This window comes from Lynx rufus, unplaced genomic scaffold, assembly GCF_022079265.1.
Source record: "Lynx rufus isolate CCGP_SWC_20201006 ecotype Redwood Valley unplaced genomic scaffold, mLynRuf1.p SCAF_6, whole genome shotgun sequence".
In the NCBI taxonomy this organism is placed as follows: domain Eukaryota; kingdom Metazoa; phylum Chordata; class Mammalia; order Carnivora; family Felidae; genus Lynx; species Lynx rufus.
The window spans coordinates 58,921,702-58,940,996 of record NW_025814878.1 but is presented as its reverse complement, the minus strand read 5'-3'; the positions used below and the strand labels follow the sequence as shown (position 1 = coordinate 58,940,996).

At 39.8% G+C, this 19,295-nt stretch overlaps 1 protein-coding gene across 8 annotated transcripts in view; it reads left to right on the top strand.

The window, feature by feature from the left end:
* KLHL32 (kelch like family member 32) overlaps window positions 1-19,295 on the top strand; it is a 192,880-nt gene that overhangs the window by 7,433 nt on the left and 166,152 nt on the right. For all 8 annotated transcript variants that reach the window (XM_047102442.1, XM_047102441.1, XM_047102440.1 and 5 more), the window contains exon 2: window positions 1,470-1,650. In XM_047102442.1, coding sequence (XP_046958398.1) covers window positions 1,470-1,650 — 181 coding nt within the window. The remainder of the gene's footprint in view (window positions 1-1,469; window positions 1,651-19,295) is intronic.

Sequence of the window (19,295 nt, the reverse complement as noted above, 5' to 3'; positions counted from 1 at the left end):
CTACATTATTTTGGGAAGGTCTGGGGTTTCACTTAGGAGTTTTTTTTGTTGTTGTTGTTTATTTTATTTATTTATTTATTTATTTTTAATTTTTTTTTCAACGTTTATTTTTTTTTGGGACAGAGAGAGACAGAGCATGAACGGGGGAGGGGCAGAGAGAGAGGGAGACACAGAATCGGAAACAGGCTCCAGGCTCTGAGCCATCAGCCCGGAGCCTGACGCGGGGCTCGAACTCCCGGACCGCGAGATCGTGACCTGGCTGAAGTCGGACGCTTAACCGACTGCGCCACCCAGGCGCCCCTGTTGTTGTTTATTTTTGAGAGAGAGAGAGAAAGAGAGAGGGCACAAGCATGAGAAGAGCAGAGAAAGAGGGAGACAAAGAATCTGAAGCAGGCTTCAGGCTCTGAGGTGTCAGCACAGGGCCCGACGCGGGCTCAAACTCACAAACCATGAGATCATGACTTGAGCCGAAGTCAGATGCTCAACCAACTGAGCCACCCAGGCACCCCACACCTAGGAGTCCTAAAGGACATAGGATGGATATTTTAAAATGGGGTAAGGAGTGAAGGGCTAAGTTTCACAATGAGGAAATATAACAGTTTCAAAAAATAGAACAGCAAATAAAACTGTATGGTCATTTCTAAGTCTAGTACAGTGACCACATACAGAGTTTGAAGGCTGATAATACAGATATATTTTACTTTCAGCCTTAGATGTTTTTCATTTACGATGATATTTTTTTTTTGATGTTCCCCCATGATACATGATTTCCCAAGTTTAATAATCATCTGCTATTGTTTATTCATTACTTTTTACATGAGATAGTCAGTGGCAGCCCCTTTTTCTCTAATCAACATTTAGTCAGTTTTGTTTTATTTATTATTGTAATATTGTGACCTCTGGGAAGACTTACTAACTTCCTGTATCTCTGGTGAGTCTTTTAGGTCCCGTGGATTCTGTGCTAGATCAGTGCATGGTGGTGATCATGTTCTGGGCTTGCACCACCCCCACATAGTGGTACAGAACTAGAGAAGGAATCAGAGACTCAGGAAGGGGGTCATAGAGGGGAGAGAGTCACATATATACACACATACAGATACACATCCAGAGAAAGCTTTGCACTCAGAGATGTACATGTATTGAGGGGACAGAGGCCAGAATCAGAGGCTCACTGGTCCACAGACATGGACCATACACAGACAGATGGACACACACAAAAACACAAATCCAGAAAGAGAAGCACTCGTAGGAAAGAGAAAGATACCCTGAGGGGGTGAGGAAAAGAGAAAATTAGAGAAAAGGAGAGCAGGGGAATAGTAGAGAGGAGGGAAACGGAATCACAAAGGTCACATTCTTGTAGTGTGCTGCGATCTGCGCTCCCTACACAGGTGCTGACGGAGTGAGGGGGCACCAGGGACAGCAGGGGCTGGTGGGAGAAAGCATGTTGACACGATTGCTCTCTTTTGTAGTATTCAAGAAATGCTGACAGGCCAGAGGCTCTGCCACTCGGAATCTCACAATGATAGCGTCTTGGCAGCGCTGAATCAACAGAGAAGTGACGGCATCCTCTGTGACGTCACCCTGATTGCTGAGGAACAGAAATTCCATGCTCACAAGGCAGTCCTAGCAGCATGCAGTGACTATTTCCGGGTAAGTTGGGGTAGTTTGTTAAACGGAGGATGACAAAGTTTCCTGAAGTGTCCTGCATCCATCAGTCAGATGACGGTCACCGGAGTTGTGAATGTTGGGGACCTTTCCTGAACAGAATAAGATTGGGGTTGCAGTGGGATCCTCCCTGGCTTGGTCATCTGGATGTCCCTGTAGCGGAGAGCAGATCTCTCTTTTGCTTCTGAACTGAGGGGTATTTGATACTTTACCACCATAAGGCAGTGTGGCATTACAGTGCGCCATAATGCAGTGTGAACTGGGGGATAGGATGTATCTAGATCCAGGATCAGAAGGACAATCTGTAAAACAGTTTGTTAAAATTTAAAGTGCTCGTAAATCTATGTAGCGTTTCTGTTTTTTTTTTTTTTTTCTATGCATGTTCTTGTCTTCATGCTTTCCAACTGTTTGCTCCAGAGACAGAGATACAATTGGCCTAATGGACGTTTATGGTTGTTAAGTGTGTGTTGCTGAAGGCATGTGGTCTTGTTTAGTAGAACTTTAGGGTGCGATTTTCAGTGGCTTATGAGATACAGTGGTATGTTTGTTGCTTTATTTTATTTTATTTTATTTTATTTTATTTTATTTATTTCCAGTGTAATTAACATACAGTGTAATACTAGTTTCAGGTGTATAATATAGTGATTCGGCACTTCCATACATTACCCAGTGCTCATCACAAGTATGCCCCTTAATCCCTATCACACGTTTAACTCCTCCCCTGCCCGCCACCCACCTCCCCTCTGGTAACCATCAGTTTGCACTCCGTAGTTAAGAGTCTGTTTCTTAGTTTGTGTGTGTGTCACTCTCTCTGCAACCCCCCCAACCATGATTGATTGTTTTGTTTCTTATATTCCCCATATGAGTTAAATCATATAGTATTGTCTTTCCCTGACTGACTTATTTTACTTAGCATTGTACTTTCTTGCTGTATCCATGTCAATTTATGTTTATTGCTTTTTTGAAGATTAAAATATGCAGTATGGTTATAGCTAACTAAATGCCATTTATTTAGTACTTCCTATGATTTAAATGGTAGAAAAAGGACTTTGTATGCATATCTCATATAAATGAGAATAGAAATTAATTGTGAATTTTTTTGGTTTCTCTTGCCAAGGTCTCAAAGTGTTATAGAAACCAACTTAGGCCCATGGGCAATTTGTTGGTTTTATTTGTTTCATTTTTTTTTTGTTGTTGGTTTTATTTGTATAATTCCAGTCATAATCTTGGTTTTATTTTTTTTTTGTTTTTATTTTATTTTATTTTCATAATCTTGGTTTTAATGTTTAAGAGAATATCAACTGCACTCAGTTGCCAACTAGCAAGTAAAAAAATTTTCAAAAATGCCAAATCATAAAAGAAAGTCTTTTTTAAAAAGTGTTTTAAATATGATGAAACCCAGTAATATAGAGGATCTAGAGGGAAATACTTGAAATGTCTATAGATTAAAAGAAGGAATAATTCTCAACTGTAGAAATGAAGCAGAGTATCTGAAAAGTGACCTTTTAGTTCCATTAAAATAGCGTTACATTTTATACACTGACGCATCAGGCATTAATCTTCCAGAAAGGCTATATTATTCAGGGAGCTTTTCAAACAGCATATTTTGGGTTGTTCTATATAATACATACACGTGGGGCCCCTGGGTGGCTCAGTCGGTTAAGCATCTGACTTCGGCTCAGGTCACGGTCTCAGGATTTGTGAGCTTGATCACCACATTGGGTGAGCTCAATCCCCACTTCAAGATTCTCTCTTGATTCCTTTCTCTCTCCCACTCTCTCTGCCCCTCATGAAGTCTCTCTCTTTTTCTCTCTGCCCCTTGCTCGCTCACGCTCTCTCTCTCAAAAAAAAAAAAAAGCGGGGGTGGGGGCTCCTGGATGGCTCAGTTAAGCATCCAACTCTTGGTTTCAGCTCAGGTCCTAATCTTGTGGTTCGTGAGTCCACATAGGGCTCCATGCTGATAGTGTGGAGACTGCTTGGGATTCTTTGTCTCTCTAGTTCTGCCCCTCCCCTGCTTACACTTTCTCTGTCTCTCTCAAAATAAATAAATAAACTTAAAAAATATATATATAGCATGTGCACATTATATAATAATATAATGTAGTAATTTTTGTTTTCCTTTAGACCATAATTTAGCCCCTCCTATTACTTAGCTTCTCTTCTCTTAGGTCTCTGCTGGTTGGCTTTTTAATTTAATTTTGGGAGATGGTTTGATTGTGTGTGTGTGTGTGTGTGTGTGTGTGTGTGTGTGTGTGTGTGTAAGAGAGAAAGCGTGTGAGCAAGTGCATGCTACTTATTGGCCTTGAACAGTGTTTGCTGCTACTCCCAGTCTTTCATCTCTTACCACAACGCCCTGATATTCTGGTAGGTTACACGGAGAGTGCCTCCTTTATAATACCTATGTTACAAAGCTCGTGAAGAAAGTTTCATTATTCCCGTGATGCAGATAAGAAAACCAAAGTGCGATATGTTTAAATAACCCACCCGAGGATCGCCAGATATTTGGTAGAAGAGCTGATTTTCACGCACTGGAGCATGTTTCCTTGAGTACAAGAAGTTGTGCTTTTTTCCTTCAATCATGTGACCTGCTAGAATCATACACTGTTCCTTCAAGCTCACAACCTGCTTGTGAGATGAAAGTTAAGTGACTTTTGGAGTCAGTGTTCAGATGGAGAAACCAAAACAAAGCTGGAACAGTTGGCACTTCTAACTCTTTTCTAGGCACAGTGTTGAGTGCTGGAGTTACAATGTTTAACCAGACGTAGACCGAGCTCCATGGAATTTGTAATATAGATAAAATACTAGAGGTAGTTTTTGCGTTGTACTCTGCCTCTTTTGTTAGCTTTTGTGACCCTCCAAACCTAGAAGCTGGATAGATCCTCTGGTCTGTCAGCTCTAATAATCAATGGTGGATTCATTCTCACATCAGCAGTTAACTGGACTGTTGACTAGAGGCTGGATGACCTAAATTGGCCTTGTTGGTAGGTCTGGTGATTATGAGGCTCTTGGCTGGGGTTTTAGGGGACAATGGGCATGTATTTCACACAAATAGGCTAGCCTGGGCTACTTCACATGACAACTAAGTTCTAAAAATGGCACGAGGGTAAGTCTCAATGTATAGGTACTTTTCAGTCTTTCTCTTTGTGTCATGTTTTCTGATGTCCCATTGGCCAAGGAAGTCCCATGGCCAAGCCCAGAATCAATGTAAAAGAGTATATACCAAAGGGCATAGATGCAGGAAGGGAATGAATTTATTGCCATTTTTGCAACTGTCTGCTATCAAGAACTGTCAAGACCGAGATTTTACCATACTTGTAAGCCAGTAAGATAGCCTATGACTAGATGCTGGTAGAGGGCACAAGACTCCAAAGTTAGAGACGAAGGACAGTTTAACACTCCTAGCAACCACAGTCTGTGAGTCTTAGCGTATTTGCACATATTCCCTGAGCCTCAGTTCTCGCAGGTGACATGAAGAGGGCCAGCTTCCGTTACCACGCACAAAATGAGCTACATTTATCAGAGAGGATGGTTGAGTTCAGGCAACCCAAATCTTTTATAATGGGTAGGAAACATGTCTGGTTTTTGTTCTGGAGGGACAAATTATTATTCTAGACATGAAGCATGCCTATCCTTTGCTCTGTGAAGAGACACTGTGTCTTCCAGAATTGCAAGCAAAACTGCCCTTTATTCCAAAAGAGACACCAGTGTGTCATCCCAAAGCTGTTTGCTATAGAAACATCCTTGGAAAGAAAGTTCAGAACAAAGGACAGTCTGTGCCTCACTCACAATACATGCATAAATACAAGAGAATCATGCAGAATTGTCTTCCAACAACCACATGCCCTAAACTAGAATTATGTTTGTGTTCCCTGTGTCTTATGCTGTACCACAGTGAAACACCTGGAAACAGTCTTCCTGCTATAAAAATTTCTGTATCTCTCACTTTTATAATGTTGCCTCAGGCTTAGTACACAATAAATATTTATTAAGTGAGTGAGGAAATGTCTTCTAATTATCACAGAATTCCATGTATATTTCAATTCTTAATATCCTGAAGACAAAAGATATGCAAATTATCGGTGGATTTTTCTTTCTAGTGTCATCTGTTCAAGTTAATTAAGTACTTTGATATAAATTAGACTGTGGTACTTTGCACTTCGACATCTGGAAGATTATTTGACTCTAAAGTAATTGTTTTGATTCAGGAATGGCAGTACCGTAAGAGTGAGAAGGCCCAAGTTTTGATGTAAACTGCTCCTTTACATTGATCTGAGAGTTGGTATCAGCTCTTGTCGCTTAAAATGTGAATAATGAGCAGCTGAGCACAAAGTACTATAGCTTCCTGTGATTATCAACGTTAAAAAAAAAAGTGAAAACATTCTTCAGTCAAGTAGTAAAATTATTTCAAAAAATAAAAATTAGGTGTAATAACAGCAGTGTAGGTACAACATGGCAGTTGTCAAATGCTATAACTGAGTCAGACTAGAGACGTCTTTTCTGAGTGTAAATCGGTGGTGGAAGGAAGAAAGGGAAGAGCTTAGGAGTCAGGGCTGAGTTTGAATACAGTGGCAGGGGCTGTGTCTCTCTGTCCACCGTTGTTTCCCAGAGTGCTCAGAAAATAGGTGCTATTCTAATTAATATTTGTTGGGATGTTCATCCTCTTTGCTGTCTATTCTCTGAGCATAGGTGAGTCATCTTACTCCTGTGAACCTGTGTTTTTTCATCTGTAAATTGGCAATTATAAAACACAACTCTCAGAATGGCTTAATATAGAGATTTAAATAAGGTAAAGAATGTACTAAGCACTGTATCTGAAACACAGTAGATGTTCTGTGAGCATTAGCTGTTCAACCCGGTCATGTTCTGCCTAGCTACTTATGGAAAGAGATAAGAGTTCATCGTTCGGCTCACCTAGTTGCAGGCTCACTCACCTTTTAAGGGGTCAGAATGACTTTTTGGTTCTATCCTTTCACATCTTTTAATTTTCTGAATCTGACCCCTCCTTGCTGCTTGCTTAGAACATTCTAGTTCTATCCAACTTTTCTCCTCTACCAGCTGTCCCTTCATAAACCATTGTGCAGATGACTGCGTGGTTAGCTCTCGCTCCCCTGCTCAGGTCCTCCAGAGCTCCTCACTTGCACATTTGCCAGACTCCTGGAGTGTGCCTTCATGCTGTGCTGTTATCTTCCATCTTCGTCTTTGTCCTCCCATCTGTTCATCTGACGTTGCAAACATACTCCATTACACCTTTCCACTTTCCAGCCTTGCCAATGACCAATCTTTCCACCCCAACCTCCTACTCACCTCTTACTTTACCCTGTCTTCCAAGGTTTATCACAACCAACAAGTGTGAAGTCTTTCATGAAGTCTTATCCTGTCTACCCTCTTCCACCTCCCTAAATTCATATTCAAGGCCCCATTTTTCTGAAACCTTAGAACTGTAGATTTTCTCTCTCAAGGAATTAAAGATCAAGAGAATGAAAGGACAGCCTATGGAATGGGGATAAAATATACACATCTATGTGTTAAGGCATTAATAGCCAATATATATAAGGAACGCATGCGACTCAGTAGTAAAAAAAATAAGTAAAAATAAAAACAAATAAATAAATACTATGATTAAGAAATGGGCAAAGGATCTGGATAGATATTTTTCCAAAGAAGATAAACAAATGGCCAACAGGTACATGAGCATGAGCAGGTGTAAGCTCAGCATCACTCATTATCAGGAAAATGCAAATCAAAACCACAATGAGATATCACCTCACACCTGTTAGGATGGCTGTTAACAAGGCATGAAATAACAAGTGTTGGCAAGGATGTGGAGAAAAGGGAACACTTCTGCACTGCTGGTAGGAATGTAAATTGGTGTAGCTACTACAGAAAACAATATGGAGGTTCCTCAAAAAATTAAAATGAGTTTATTTATTTTTGCATGTGTGAGAAAGAGAGACAGAGAGACAGAGAGAGCGGGGAAGGGGCAGAAAGAAAGGGGGACAGAGGATCCAAAGTAGGCTCTGTGCTGACAGCACAGAGCCCGAAGTGGGGCCCAAACTCATGAACTGTGAGGTCATGACCTGAGCCGAAGGTGGACACTTAACCAATTGAGCCACCCAGGCACCTCTGGAGGTTCCTCAAAAAATTAAAAAAATTGAACTACCATATCGTCCAATAATCCCACATCTGGTTATATAGTGAACGTAAATGAAATCAGGATCTTGAAGATATATCTCCCATGTTCATTGCAGCATTATTCATAATAGCCAAGATATGGAAACAACCTAAGTGTCTGTGTCCACAGATTAATGGATAAAGAAAACGTGGGGTGTGTGTGTGTGTATACACCCATGAGAAAGAGGGAAATCCTGTTATTTGTAACAACATGGATGAACCATGAGAGCATTAAGCTAAGTGAAATAAATCATGTAGAGAAAAACAAATATTGTATGATCTCATTTACAGAAACAGAAGGTAGAATGGTGGTTTCCAGGGACTGGGCAGTGGGGGTGAAATGGGGATATGTTGGCAAAGGGTGTACATTTCCAGTTATGAGATGGATAAGCTCTGGGGATCTAGTTACTGCATGGTGACTACAGTTAACAATATTGTATCATAGACTTGAAAGTTACTGAAAGACTAGATCTTACAAATCCTTACTACACACACACACACACACACACAGGAAAAGGTAACTGTGAAGTGATGCATGTATTAACTAACCTTATTGTGGCAATCATTTTGTGATATATGTGTGTATTAAATCATCACGTTGTATGCCTTAAACTTACACAGTGTTAATGTTATGTCTCAAAGCTGGAAAATTCCTTTAAAAGGAATTTAAGATTATATATCATGTGTTGCAGCCTCTTTCACTAGGAGCTTTTCTCAGAAGGACTGTGATTAGCTGAGGGCTAATCAAGTCCATCAAAGTGCTGTTGAACAAAGTCGAATGAGGAAGTATTGAACCAGAGGTAGCAGGAGAAAATTAGGGTCTTGTGATCTAGAGTGTGTGTGTATGAGAGAGGTGTGAAGAGTCAGCCCCTTACCCTCCTCCCTGTGGCACCCCACTCTGACTGGGGACACAAAAGTTGCAGAGCCCCAGTGTGGGCAGCCCTGGGCTGTGGGCCACCCTGCAGCTTCTGGAGGCTGTTGTTTAACATTTGCTAACTGCAGCTTCAATCTCCATGAACGCCTACACTTTCTGGCCAAGGAAGCAGATGTCTTGACTGTCTAACATAGCTTCGCATATGTGATGGTAAAGTGATTCAAATATGACATTTTGGAAACTTAAATATTTGAGCATCATTTTCCATTAGAGCCTGAGTATGCTCTGCCTATCTAATTTGTAGTTTTAAGAGAAAAGGATAAAACCATGATTAAAAAAAAAAAAAACTATGTTCCATGTATTTTATAATCAAATTCTCCAGTCACTATTTGATTAAAATGGCATAAAAGACTATTAAAAGAGTATATGATATATAATTAGAAATAAATGTTTTCCAGATTCTATAAGCATTTGTTATATTCCTGCTATTTTCTAGACAGAATAAATTTATGGTCTGGTAGGAGAGAATAAATAACTTCAGTATGTGTAATTAGTATTAGAAGTTTGGTATGATGTTTTGGGGCTTGAGGCTTTTTTTCCCCTCTTCCTCTCTCTGGCATTCTCAGTCAGTAATAACAATAATCATAACTACCATTAATTATTTACTGTACTACAGGCAGTTATTGTAAGTGCTTTATGTGTATCAACTCATTTTATCCTCTAAAGACACCTATAAGATGGGTATTACTATCATCATCATCATCATCATCTCCATTTTAAAAATAAGGGAAAGGAGGCTTAAATTGAAATAACTGACCCATGAGGCATGGGGAGTGGTTAAGTAAGAGCGGATGAAGGCCTGACCTACACAAGGAGCAGATGGGGGAGAGAAGAAGACCTATGAGGAGTGTTTGCTGGAGGTAGAATAGCTGGGACACACCAGGTAAAATCTGAGGGGGGTGGTGCGATAGATGGTGAGAGAGAGGAAAGACTCAGGAATGAATGAGGCCCCTGGCTTGAGGATCAGGGGTTGTGGGAGCAAGGGGGTGTCCACACCCGCCAGACTCCAGGCATGGAGGGTGTTGGGAAAGAGCAGCCACGAGGTATTTTGAAGGAAGCTGTGCAAGTGGGGAAGGCTGAGTGTGAGCACTTGAAGGTCCCCTTGAGGGCAGAGCAAGTATCTTTTTTGCCTTTCTGATCATTGCATCCCAGCACCTGCTGTAGTGCCTGGTGCCCCAAAGACCCTCAGCACTCCTTGTCCCATGTTGCAGTCTGACTGGAACAGTTTCTTGCTGTGTCATATGGGTAGGGCCTCACCAATCCCTTCCTCAGAACTTTTCCCCTAAGAACACCCATTGTATGTATGATCTGTTTGACACATTGGTTTGTCTTATTTCCTAGGCAAGTTTCCAGTAAGGACTTGAAGGTAATAGCACTTCTGATGTTAAAGCACATAAATGAGATCATTGTTGGGCTCAAGCTGTTTCCTGTTTGGTGGTTTTGTAGACTCTTCATTAACATTTCTGCTTCTCAGAACTCATACATAAGACATATTGTGTTTATCACATTAAGGATAAACAGAGACATAATACTGGCAGTTATCTTGCTTCCAGCCACCAAGCCTGCAGCCTCCTCCTGCCTTTATCCCTAGCCTGCTCCTCAGCTCCCATTGGTTCTGTAAGCCCCAACTATGCTTCTAGTAAATTATCTTTTTGCCTGAAAAATAATATTAAGAATAAAAAATAAGTGTCCTTTATTAACCCTCAAGTACTGTTTGAATGTTAAAGGACTTTCAATAGTCAGTGGTCTTTTATCCAGTTACCATGCCACAGCTTGCTTCTGTGTACATTCTGAGCAGCCACTGGGTGCAGTGCTCTAATTTTGATTCATTCATTTTGTTTACAAGAATATTGTCACAGCCTGAGTAGTGCGGCCCTCAGAAATTAAATTTTAGCTGGGGGTAACTTAAAACTAACCATCCTTTGCAGATAAGAAATGAATAAAAATACTAGTAAAATCACCTCCAAGTCCTTCAATACATAGAGTAATTATTTTTAGTTTATCTTTATGATAGTTACTACAAGCATGTAAATCTCTACTGCTACCCTAAATTATAAAGCATTACTCTGCAGCTATGTAATTGGTACATGAATCTCACTAAAATTAAATCCCATGATGTTCCATATTTTCCATAGTCCATTTTACACTGGCCTGTCCTGTGATTAATTACTCTGAGGTTGAACAAGCCCTACTGAATTCTGTGGGTATTGGGTGCTTATGCTGAAAGAGCAGCATTGCTAATTCTTGCATATTTGCACGCTGCTCTGTTCTTTCCCTAACGTGTATTTCATGTGTCAATCACAGAGGCACCAGAATATCATTATTATAATACATTTGGGTTATGCATTATATGGCAAACTGATCATTGTTTTCCATCAAAGGATTATTTGTTTTGATATTTAATTTTATAAAATCTGTTTATAAAAAGAATTAAAAAGTCAAGCAATATCTGTTAGGAATAAAGAGTATGGCAAGAGAATGAGGTTTTATCAGCTTTGAAGACATTGTGAATAACCTAAGGGAGCGTGGGGAACTGAAGGAAGTTTAAGGAGACTAATGGGCAGATTAAGAAGAATATGGGGAAGTGATTCAGATGTGTGATGCTTTTTGTATCATATATGATGTATGATGATGTATGATAGATATATGATGATTTCGTTTTTCGTTTGAGTTTTGATATATCAGCAAAACTATTAAGAAGATATGTGAAATAAGTCATAAAGAGAAAGACAGATACCATATGTTTTCACTCTTATGTGGATCCTGAGAAACTTAACAGAAGACCATGGGGGAGGGGAAGGAAAAAAAAAGTTAGAGAGGGAGAGAGCCAAACCATAAGAGACTCTTAAAAACTGAGAATAAACTGAGGGTTGATGGGGGGTAGGAGGGAGGGGAGGGTGGGTGATGGGTATTGAGGAGGGCACCTGTTGGAATGAGCACTGGGTGTTATATGAAAACCAATTTGACAATAAATTTCATATTAAAAAAAAGATATATGCAGGTTTAGCTATCTATTTTCAGTATTTAATTGGATTTTGAAATGAAGAATTTTGACAATAGAAAAAGGTAAAAATCCAACATAAGGATCATTTTATTTCTGCTATATTCCTTTTCTGATCATAAATGAATTTTGCTCTATGCAACTGTAAAATGACTTGCCTCTAATATTTTTTATTTTAAAATTTTTAATGATTTCCATTTTAATTTTCTTTGATTTCACGTAGTGCTTAATATTTCATTTTATTTACTGTATTCAGTATGATAATTACTACTACTTAACAAATCAGTGTGCTTCTTTAATATGGTAAGAACAAATCGACTCTATGCCTGATAATAGTTCCAGATGCTACTTTGTCAATTCCATAGGCATTTACTGAGCATCCACTAGATACAAAAAAGTTTTTGCTGGATGTTGAAAGGGATACAGAAAACATCACCACTGCAGCTTCTGCATAAGAGGTGAAGTTTGAGACATCCGGAATATAGGAGATTGCATAGCAGGAGGGAAAAGAGCAGAAAAAAATATATCTGTAGTTAGGACCTAAAGAATGCCTTTATTCAAGTGGCAGAAAGAGAATGAGCAGATGGCCTAGGGGACAAAAAAGGAAGAGCCTAAGATATATAAAGATAATCAGCATGTACATTTTATTCAAAGCCAGAAAAGAAAAGAATTTCAAGGGTTAATACATTTTGTAGAATACCAAGGAGGATGCAGAAAAATTCACTGTTCTTTAAGAAGTTGATTTCAGTAGAGTGTGGGAAAGGAAGCCAAAATCTAAGGGGTAACATACAAAAATATTGATAAGTGCTACTTGTGGTTTGTGGACCAGTGCCATTGTGAGGGATGCTTGTTAACTGTCCATGCTGATGAGGTACCAAATGTAAATCAGCTACATGATGAAACACTGTGTTAGTTCAACTGGCATTTTCACAGGAAATCTTTCTCAAGGAAGCAAATAATGAGTTCATTTGTATGCTGGCAGGGATTTCTTACCTTGTGTCAGATGTATAAGAAACAGTTTGAAGACAGCCTACTCTGAGGAGTGCTGATGCAGAAAATAACAATGCACACACATACACACAATTCCATTTTAATTTTAATTTTTGTTTCTTATTTAGCTTTATGGAAATATAATTGTCATATAACATTGTGTAAGTTTAAAATATACAGTGTGATAATTTGATATAGGTATGTGTTGTGAAATGGTTACCACAGTAAGGTTAGTTAACATATCCATTTCTTCACATAGTTACCTCTGTGTGTGGGGGGCAGCAGGAGGTGGCTGGGTGGGGAGGAAATATTAAGATGTACTCTCTTAGTAACTTCCATGTCTGCAATATGTGTTAACAGTATTGTTAACTTAGTCACTGTGCTGTACATTAGGTTCCCAGAACTTACTCATCTTTTAACTAGAAGTTTATATCCTTTAACCAATCTCTCTTCATTTCCACCATCCTCTAGCCCCTGGCAACCAATATTCTACTGCTTCTATGATTTTGGCTTTTTAAGATTACACAAATAAGTGAGATCATACAGTATTTTTCTTCCTCTGTCTGATTTATTTCGCTTAGCATAATGTCTTCAGAGTTCATCCATGTTGCAAATGGCAGGATTTCCTTCATTTTCATGGGTGAATAATACTCCATATATATATGTGTATATGTGTGTATATGTGTGTATATACATATATACCCATTTTTTCTTTTTTTTAAATTGTTTTTAATCTTTATTTATTTTTGAGAGAGAGAGACAGAGTGTGAGCAAGAGGGGAACAGAGAGAGAGGGAGACACAGAATCCAAAGCAGGTTCCATTCTCCGAGCTGTCAGCACAGAGCCCTACACGGGGCTCGAACTCACCAACTGTGAGATCAGGACGTGAGCTGAAGTCAGATGCTTAACCGACTGAGTCATCCAGGCACCCCTATATCCATTTTTCCTTTATCCATTCATCCATAAAATGGCACTTAGGTTGTTTCCATGTCATGACTATTGCAAATAATACTGCAGTAAACATGGGAGTTCAGATATCTCTTCAAGATCCTAATTTCACTTATTTTAGATATATACCCCAAAGTGGGATTGCTGGATCATATTCTATTTTTAATTTTTTGGGAACATCCATACTATTTTTCATAGTTGCAGTACAATTTACATTAACACTTGTTATATCTTCTCTTTTTGGTTAGAGCCATCCTAACAGGTGTGAGCTAACATCACATTGTGATTTTGGTTTTCATTTCCCTGATGATTAGTGATGTTGGGCACCTTTTCATGTACCTGTTGGCCATCTATGTGTCTTTTTTGAAAAAAAATGTCTGTTCTGTTCCTTCCCCCCCCCCCTTTTTTTTAATTGGATCATTGTTTTTCTGCTATTGAGAGTTGTATTAGTTATTTATATAGTTGGGTATTAATCCCTTACTAGGTACATGATTTGCAAATATTTTCTTCCATTCTACAGAATGGAAGATGTGAAACAAAGTGTAAAGGCATTTTCACTTTGTTAGTAGTTTCCTTTGCTGTGCTGAAGCTTTTTTTTTGCTTGAGGTATTCTCACTTATTTTTATTGCCTTTGTTTTGGTGTCAAATCCAAAAACTTATCACCAAAACTGATGTCAGGGAGCTTACTGCCTATGTTTTCTTCTAAGAGTTGAGAGTTTTTTTTTTTTTAATTTTTTTTTTCAACGTTTATTTATTTTTGGGACAGAGAGAGACAGAGCATGAACGGGGGAGGGGCAGAGAGAGAGGGAGACACAGAATCGGAAACAGGCTCCAGGCTCCCAGCCATCAGCCCAGAGCCTGATGCGGGGCTCGAACTCACAGACCGCGAGATCGTGACCTGGCTGAAGTCAGCCGCTTAACCGACTGCGCCACCCAGGCGCCCCGAGTTGAGAGTTTTTATCATGGAAGGTTGCTGAATTTTGTTAAATGCTTTTTATGCATGTATTGAGGTGATCATATGATTTTTATCTTTCATTCTATTAATGTGGTGTATCCATTATAAATTTGGGTATGTTGAACCATTCTTATGTTTCAGGGATAAATTCTACTTGATAATGGTGTATGATCCTTTTAATGTGATGCTAAATTTTGTTAGTATTTTGTTGAGGATGTTTGCATTTATATTGATGAGGGATATTGGCCTGTAGTTTTCTTTTTTGTAGTGTCCTTATTTGTCTTTGGTATCAGGGTAATGATGGCCTCATAAAATGAATTTGTGAGTATTCTGTTCTCTTCAATTTTTTGGAAGAGTTTAAGAAGCGTTAACATTAGTTTTTCATAAATTCTTGGTAGAATTCACCAAGGAAACCATCTGGTATTGGGCTTGCCTTTGTTTAAAATCAGTAATTTTAAAATTGCTGATTCAGTCTCCTTGTTCGTTACTGGTCAGTTCAGATTCGATTTCTTCATGATCCTGTAATTGTAAGTTGTATATTTTTAGGAATTTGTCAATTTCTTTAGGCTACCAATTTGTTGGTGTGCAATTGTTCATAATAGTCTCTTCTGAACCTTCATATTTTGTGGTATCAGTTATGATGTCTCTTCTTTCATTTCTGATTATATAAATTGTGGTACCTCTCTACAATGGAATACTATTCAGTGATAAAAAGAAATGAGCTATCAAGCCATGAAAAGACACAGATGAACCTTGAATGCATGTTACTAAGTGAAAGAATCCAGTCTGAAAAGGTATGTAACTACATGATTCCATTTAAGAATGGCATTATGGCATTCTGTCTGGCATTTTGGAAGAGGCAAAACTATGGAGACAATAAAAAGATCATTGATTGCCAGGGCTGGGAGGAGGGAGAGACACATAGGTGGAGAACAGGCATTTTTGGGAGCAGCAGTACTAAATGCTACAACACTAAGAGTAAATCTTAAAGTAAACTATGGACTCTGGTTGATTGATAATGATGTGTCAATATTGATTCATAAATTTTGCAACACTGGTGGGAATGTTGATAGTGGGGGATATTGTACATGGGGAGTGGAAAGGGGTTATTTGGAACTCTCTGTACCTTCTACTCATTTTTGCTGTGAACCTGAAACTGATCTAAAAAACAATATCTAAGGGTTCCTGGGTGGCTCAGTGGGTTAAACATCCGATTCCAGCTCAGGTCATGGATCTTGCAGTTTGTGAGTTCAAACCCTGCGTTAGGCTCTGGGCTGACAGCTTGCAGCCTAGAGCCTACTTCAGATTCTGTGTCTCCTCTCTCTGCCCCTCCCCAACTTTTGCTCTGTCTCTCTCTCTCAAAAATAAATAAACATTAAAAAAATAAAAAAAATAGTATCAGTTAAATTTTTAAAAATTGCAAGAAAAAGGTGTTGTAGGCACTTCACTGCTTTCTTATCATCGTTTTATTATTTTCATGGATGATGACCTTTCTTTTTTTTTTTTTTAATATTGAGTGAGTAATTAGGTTGTGAAAATTAAACATACCCCTTCGGGGAATAGGCTGCTTTAATACAATAAGTCGTGATTCTAAGAATAATGAGAGTAGATATTTTTAGGTGGCAGGCAGCACTCTGGAGATGATCTAACTTGCTCTTCCATTAAAGGGCGTTGTAATTCATCTGCACAGTGTGTTGAAAACCTGCATTTGCAGGATATTATACGGATGCTGTGACAAGAGGATGGTGTAAGTTCCCGTGTGAGTTCGAGTTAGAAGGCAGAAGACTAGTGTCCCAGCTCAAAGACAGTGAGGCAGAAAAAATTGGTACTTACTCAGCCTTTTACTCTATTTTGGCTCTTGTTTAAGTTGATCAGATGAGGCCCACCCTCACTGGGGAAGGGCTGCCTGCTTTACTCTGTTTACTGATTGAAATATTAATCTTACCCAAAACACCCTCACAGATACACCCATCACCCATTAAGGATGTTTAATGAAATATCTGGGCACCCAGTAACCCTGTATGACACATAAAATTAACTATCACAGACATTGTCCTTTAAAAAAGTTATAATTTATAGAAAGGATAAAAGATACGTATTATAATTCAAGGCAGAATAATAGAGGAGTGCATAATATGAATCTCAACCTTTCAGAGAGTCAAGTATCAGAGACATGATACTCTGTCACATGTCCTTCCTGTCCTATAACTTCTTGCCTCCTGCCTTTACTAAAGTCTCTTCTCCAATACCCTAGCCCTGTACAGATCTCATAACTAAGTGCTAGGCACTGTTGTGGATTGTGAGGATACAGTAATACATGAAACACAAAACCCTTGCCCTTATGACACTTTCATTATAATTGGACAAGACTGACTATAAACAAATAGGTGAGTAAGTATGGAGTGTGTCTGTTGGGGTTAGAGGCTGTGGAGGACGATAGAGCAGGGTGAAGTAGGCAGTGATGGTCATAGTGGTGGTGGGAATTGCCTCCTTTTAACAGGGTGGTCTGGGAAGGCCCACTTAAAAGTGAAGGCACAAGGCATGTACTGCTTGACAGAGAGCATTCTAGGCAGAGGGAACAGCAAAGGCCAACCCCTGAGGTGTGAGGTACTAGTGGTGTTTTTGAGCAGTTGGGAGGTCAGTGTCTAGATAACAGTGAGCTGGGAGGGCCAGTAGAGTAGCAACATGTGAGGCCAGATCACATGTGACACCTTGCAGGCTGCTGTTAGGGTTCTGGTTTTTACGTTCAATGAGATGGGAAGTGCATGGACAATGTTGATAGAGCTATGCCATAACCTGACCTGTGTTTTAAAAGTTTACGTAGGGTGATGAGGGAAGGACTCTAATAGGCTGTTAAAATAAGACAGAAACAAAATGGTGACTTGTACGGGGTAGTGGGACTGGAGGTGGCAAGGACTATTGATTGCACTTTGAAAGGAGAGCCGAGGGAATTTGGTGGTGAGCAAGCCACGGAGTGTGGGAGAGAGGATGAGGCTGTTTCCAAGACATTTGCCTAAGGCACTGTAGGGATGAAGTTGTCATTCACTCTGGGAAGATTGTGGGAAGACTCATTTTGCAGTCGTTTCGATATACTAACAACAGATTATAGGCTTTGCCACATGTTCTCTAGTAGTTTGTACATATACGGTCTGCCCTCATGAGGTGGAGACTTTTCCTGAGGGGAACAGTTTTCCTTTTTGTGGCAGGATCTTTTTCACTTTGCTCTTCTCTGTCTAGCACAGTACCTCACACAGGACTGGTGCTCAGTGGGCATTTAGAGAATGAACACGCTGACTCTATTGCAGATAGGTTACAGTTTAACCCCATTCTGTGGTCTGGGTAGTGTATATATGCACAGTTGTGTTGCTGATAGTGGTGTTGGTTTTTGTACAGATTTACTTATTAGGCTTCACACTGGTGACACTATTGACTAGGAGTACGTTATTATCTTGGTAATGGAGTCATACAAAGGTCTTTGGTCTCTCTGGGACTGAAACATCCAACAAATGGCACCTCTATGTGCACAACACTGTGGCAAACCAAGAACCGATCTGAATTCACTAGCTGGAAGCCACTTCTAGCCTGACAGGGGCCAAAGCACATACACTTCAATAGCAAAATGAGAGTGCCAAAACAATATGGTGCTAGCAAGGTTACTACTACTATCTACCAAAAACCTATTTCGTTTGATTCTTAAAACGGCCCTTAAGGTAGATGTTTGAATCCCTGGTTTAAAAAACTATGCTCATTAAAAAAATAATAATATAACCACCTAGGTTTATGATAGTAACTGACTTGCATAGCTTGTATCTATTTGGCTGTCAGCTACTGGGGGGAGAAGTTGGATCTTTTCATTCTCCTACGGTATCTAGCACAGTGCCTTGAGCATAGTATCCCAATGATTTTTTTTTTTTTCTGAATGGATTAATGAATAAATAAATGATTTTGAAGGATGGAGAGAATGTTAGTCTGGAGTTCTCTGACATGCCTCTTGGAAGAAGAGGGCCTCACTTACACAATAGAAGTTCCAGGAGGGCTTTCCAGGGCAGGTAAGCATTAAGATAGCCCTGGAGGTGGAGGGTAAGCGGAAGACATCTCGATAGTTCATCCTGTTTTGTGGCAACTGTTGTGCCAGTGAGACACTTACTCAGTCTTATCTGATTCTGACCTCAACCAGAGGTGATGGCTATTCCCTCTTTACCTATGGGAGAATTGGCTGAAAGAGGTTGGAAAGTGTCCTTAAGTCCTGTGGTCGTAGAGCAGCAATGCAGAGCCAAGGCTGGTCCTTCCAAGGCCCATGTCTTGTCATGTTGTTTTCCACCATGGCCTGTGGGTTCTGCTCCTTTCACTCCACTGGCAGATGGGAGGTGTGTCCTGCCATGAGCTCTGTCTGGGTCAGTTGCCCTGAGAGTACACCAGGGCTAAAGGAGCTGCCAGAACCCCTGAGGCTGGTGTGTGCTTCACCCCTTGACATGCTTTTGTGGTGTCCTCGGTTGCCTCTAGTGATTTCACCTTTAAAAGTTTCACATGGGGCACCTGGATGGCTCAGTTGGTTAAGCGTCCAACTCTTAATCTCTGCTCACGTCATGATCTTGCAGTTTGTGGGTTCAAGCCCCACATTGGGCTCTGCA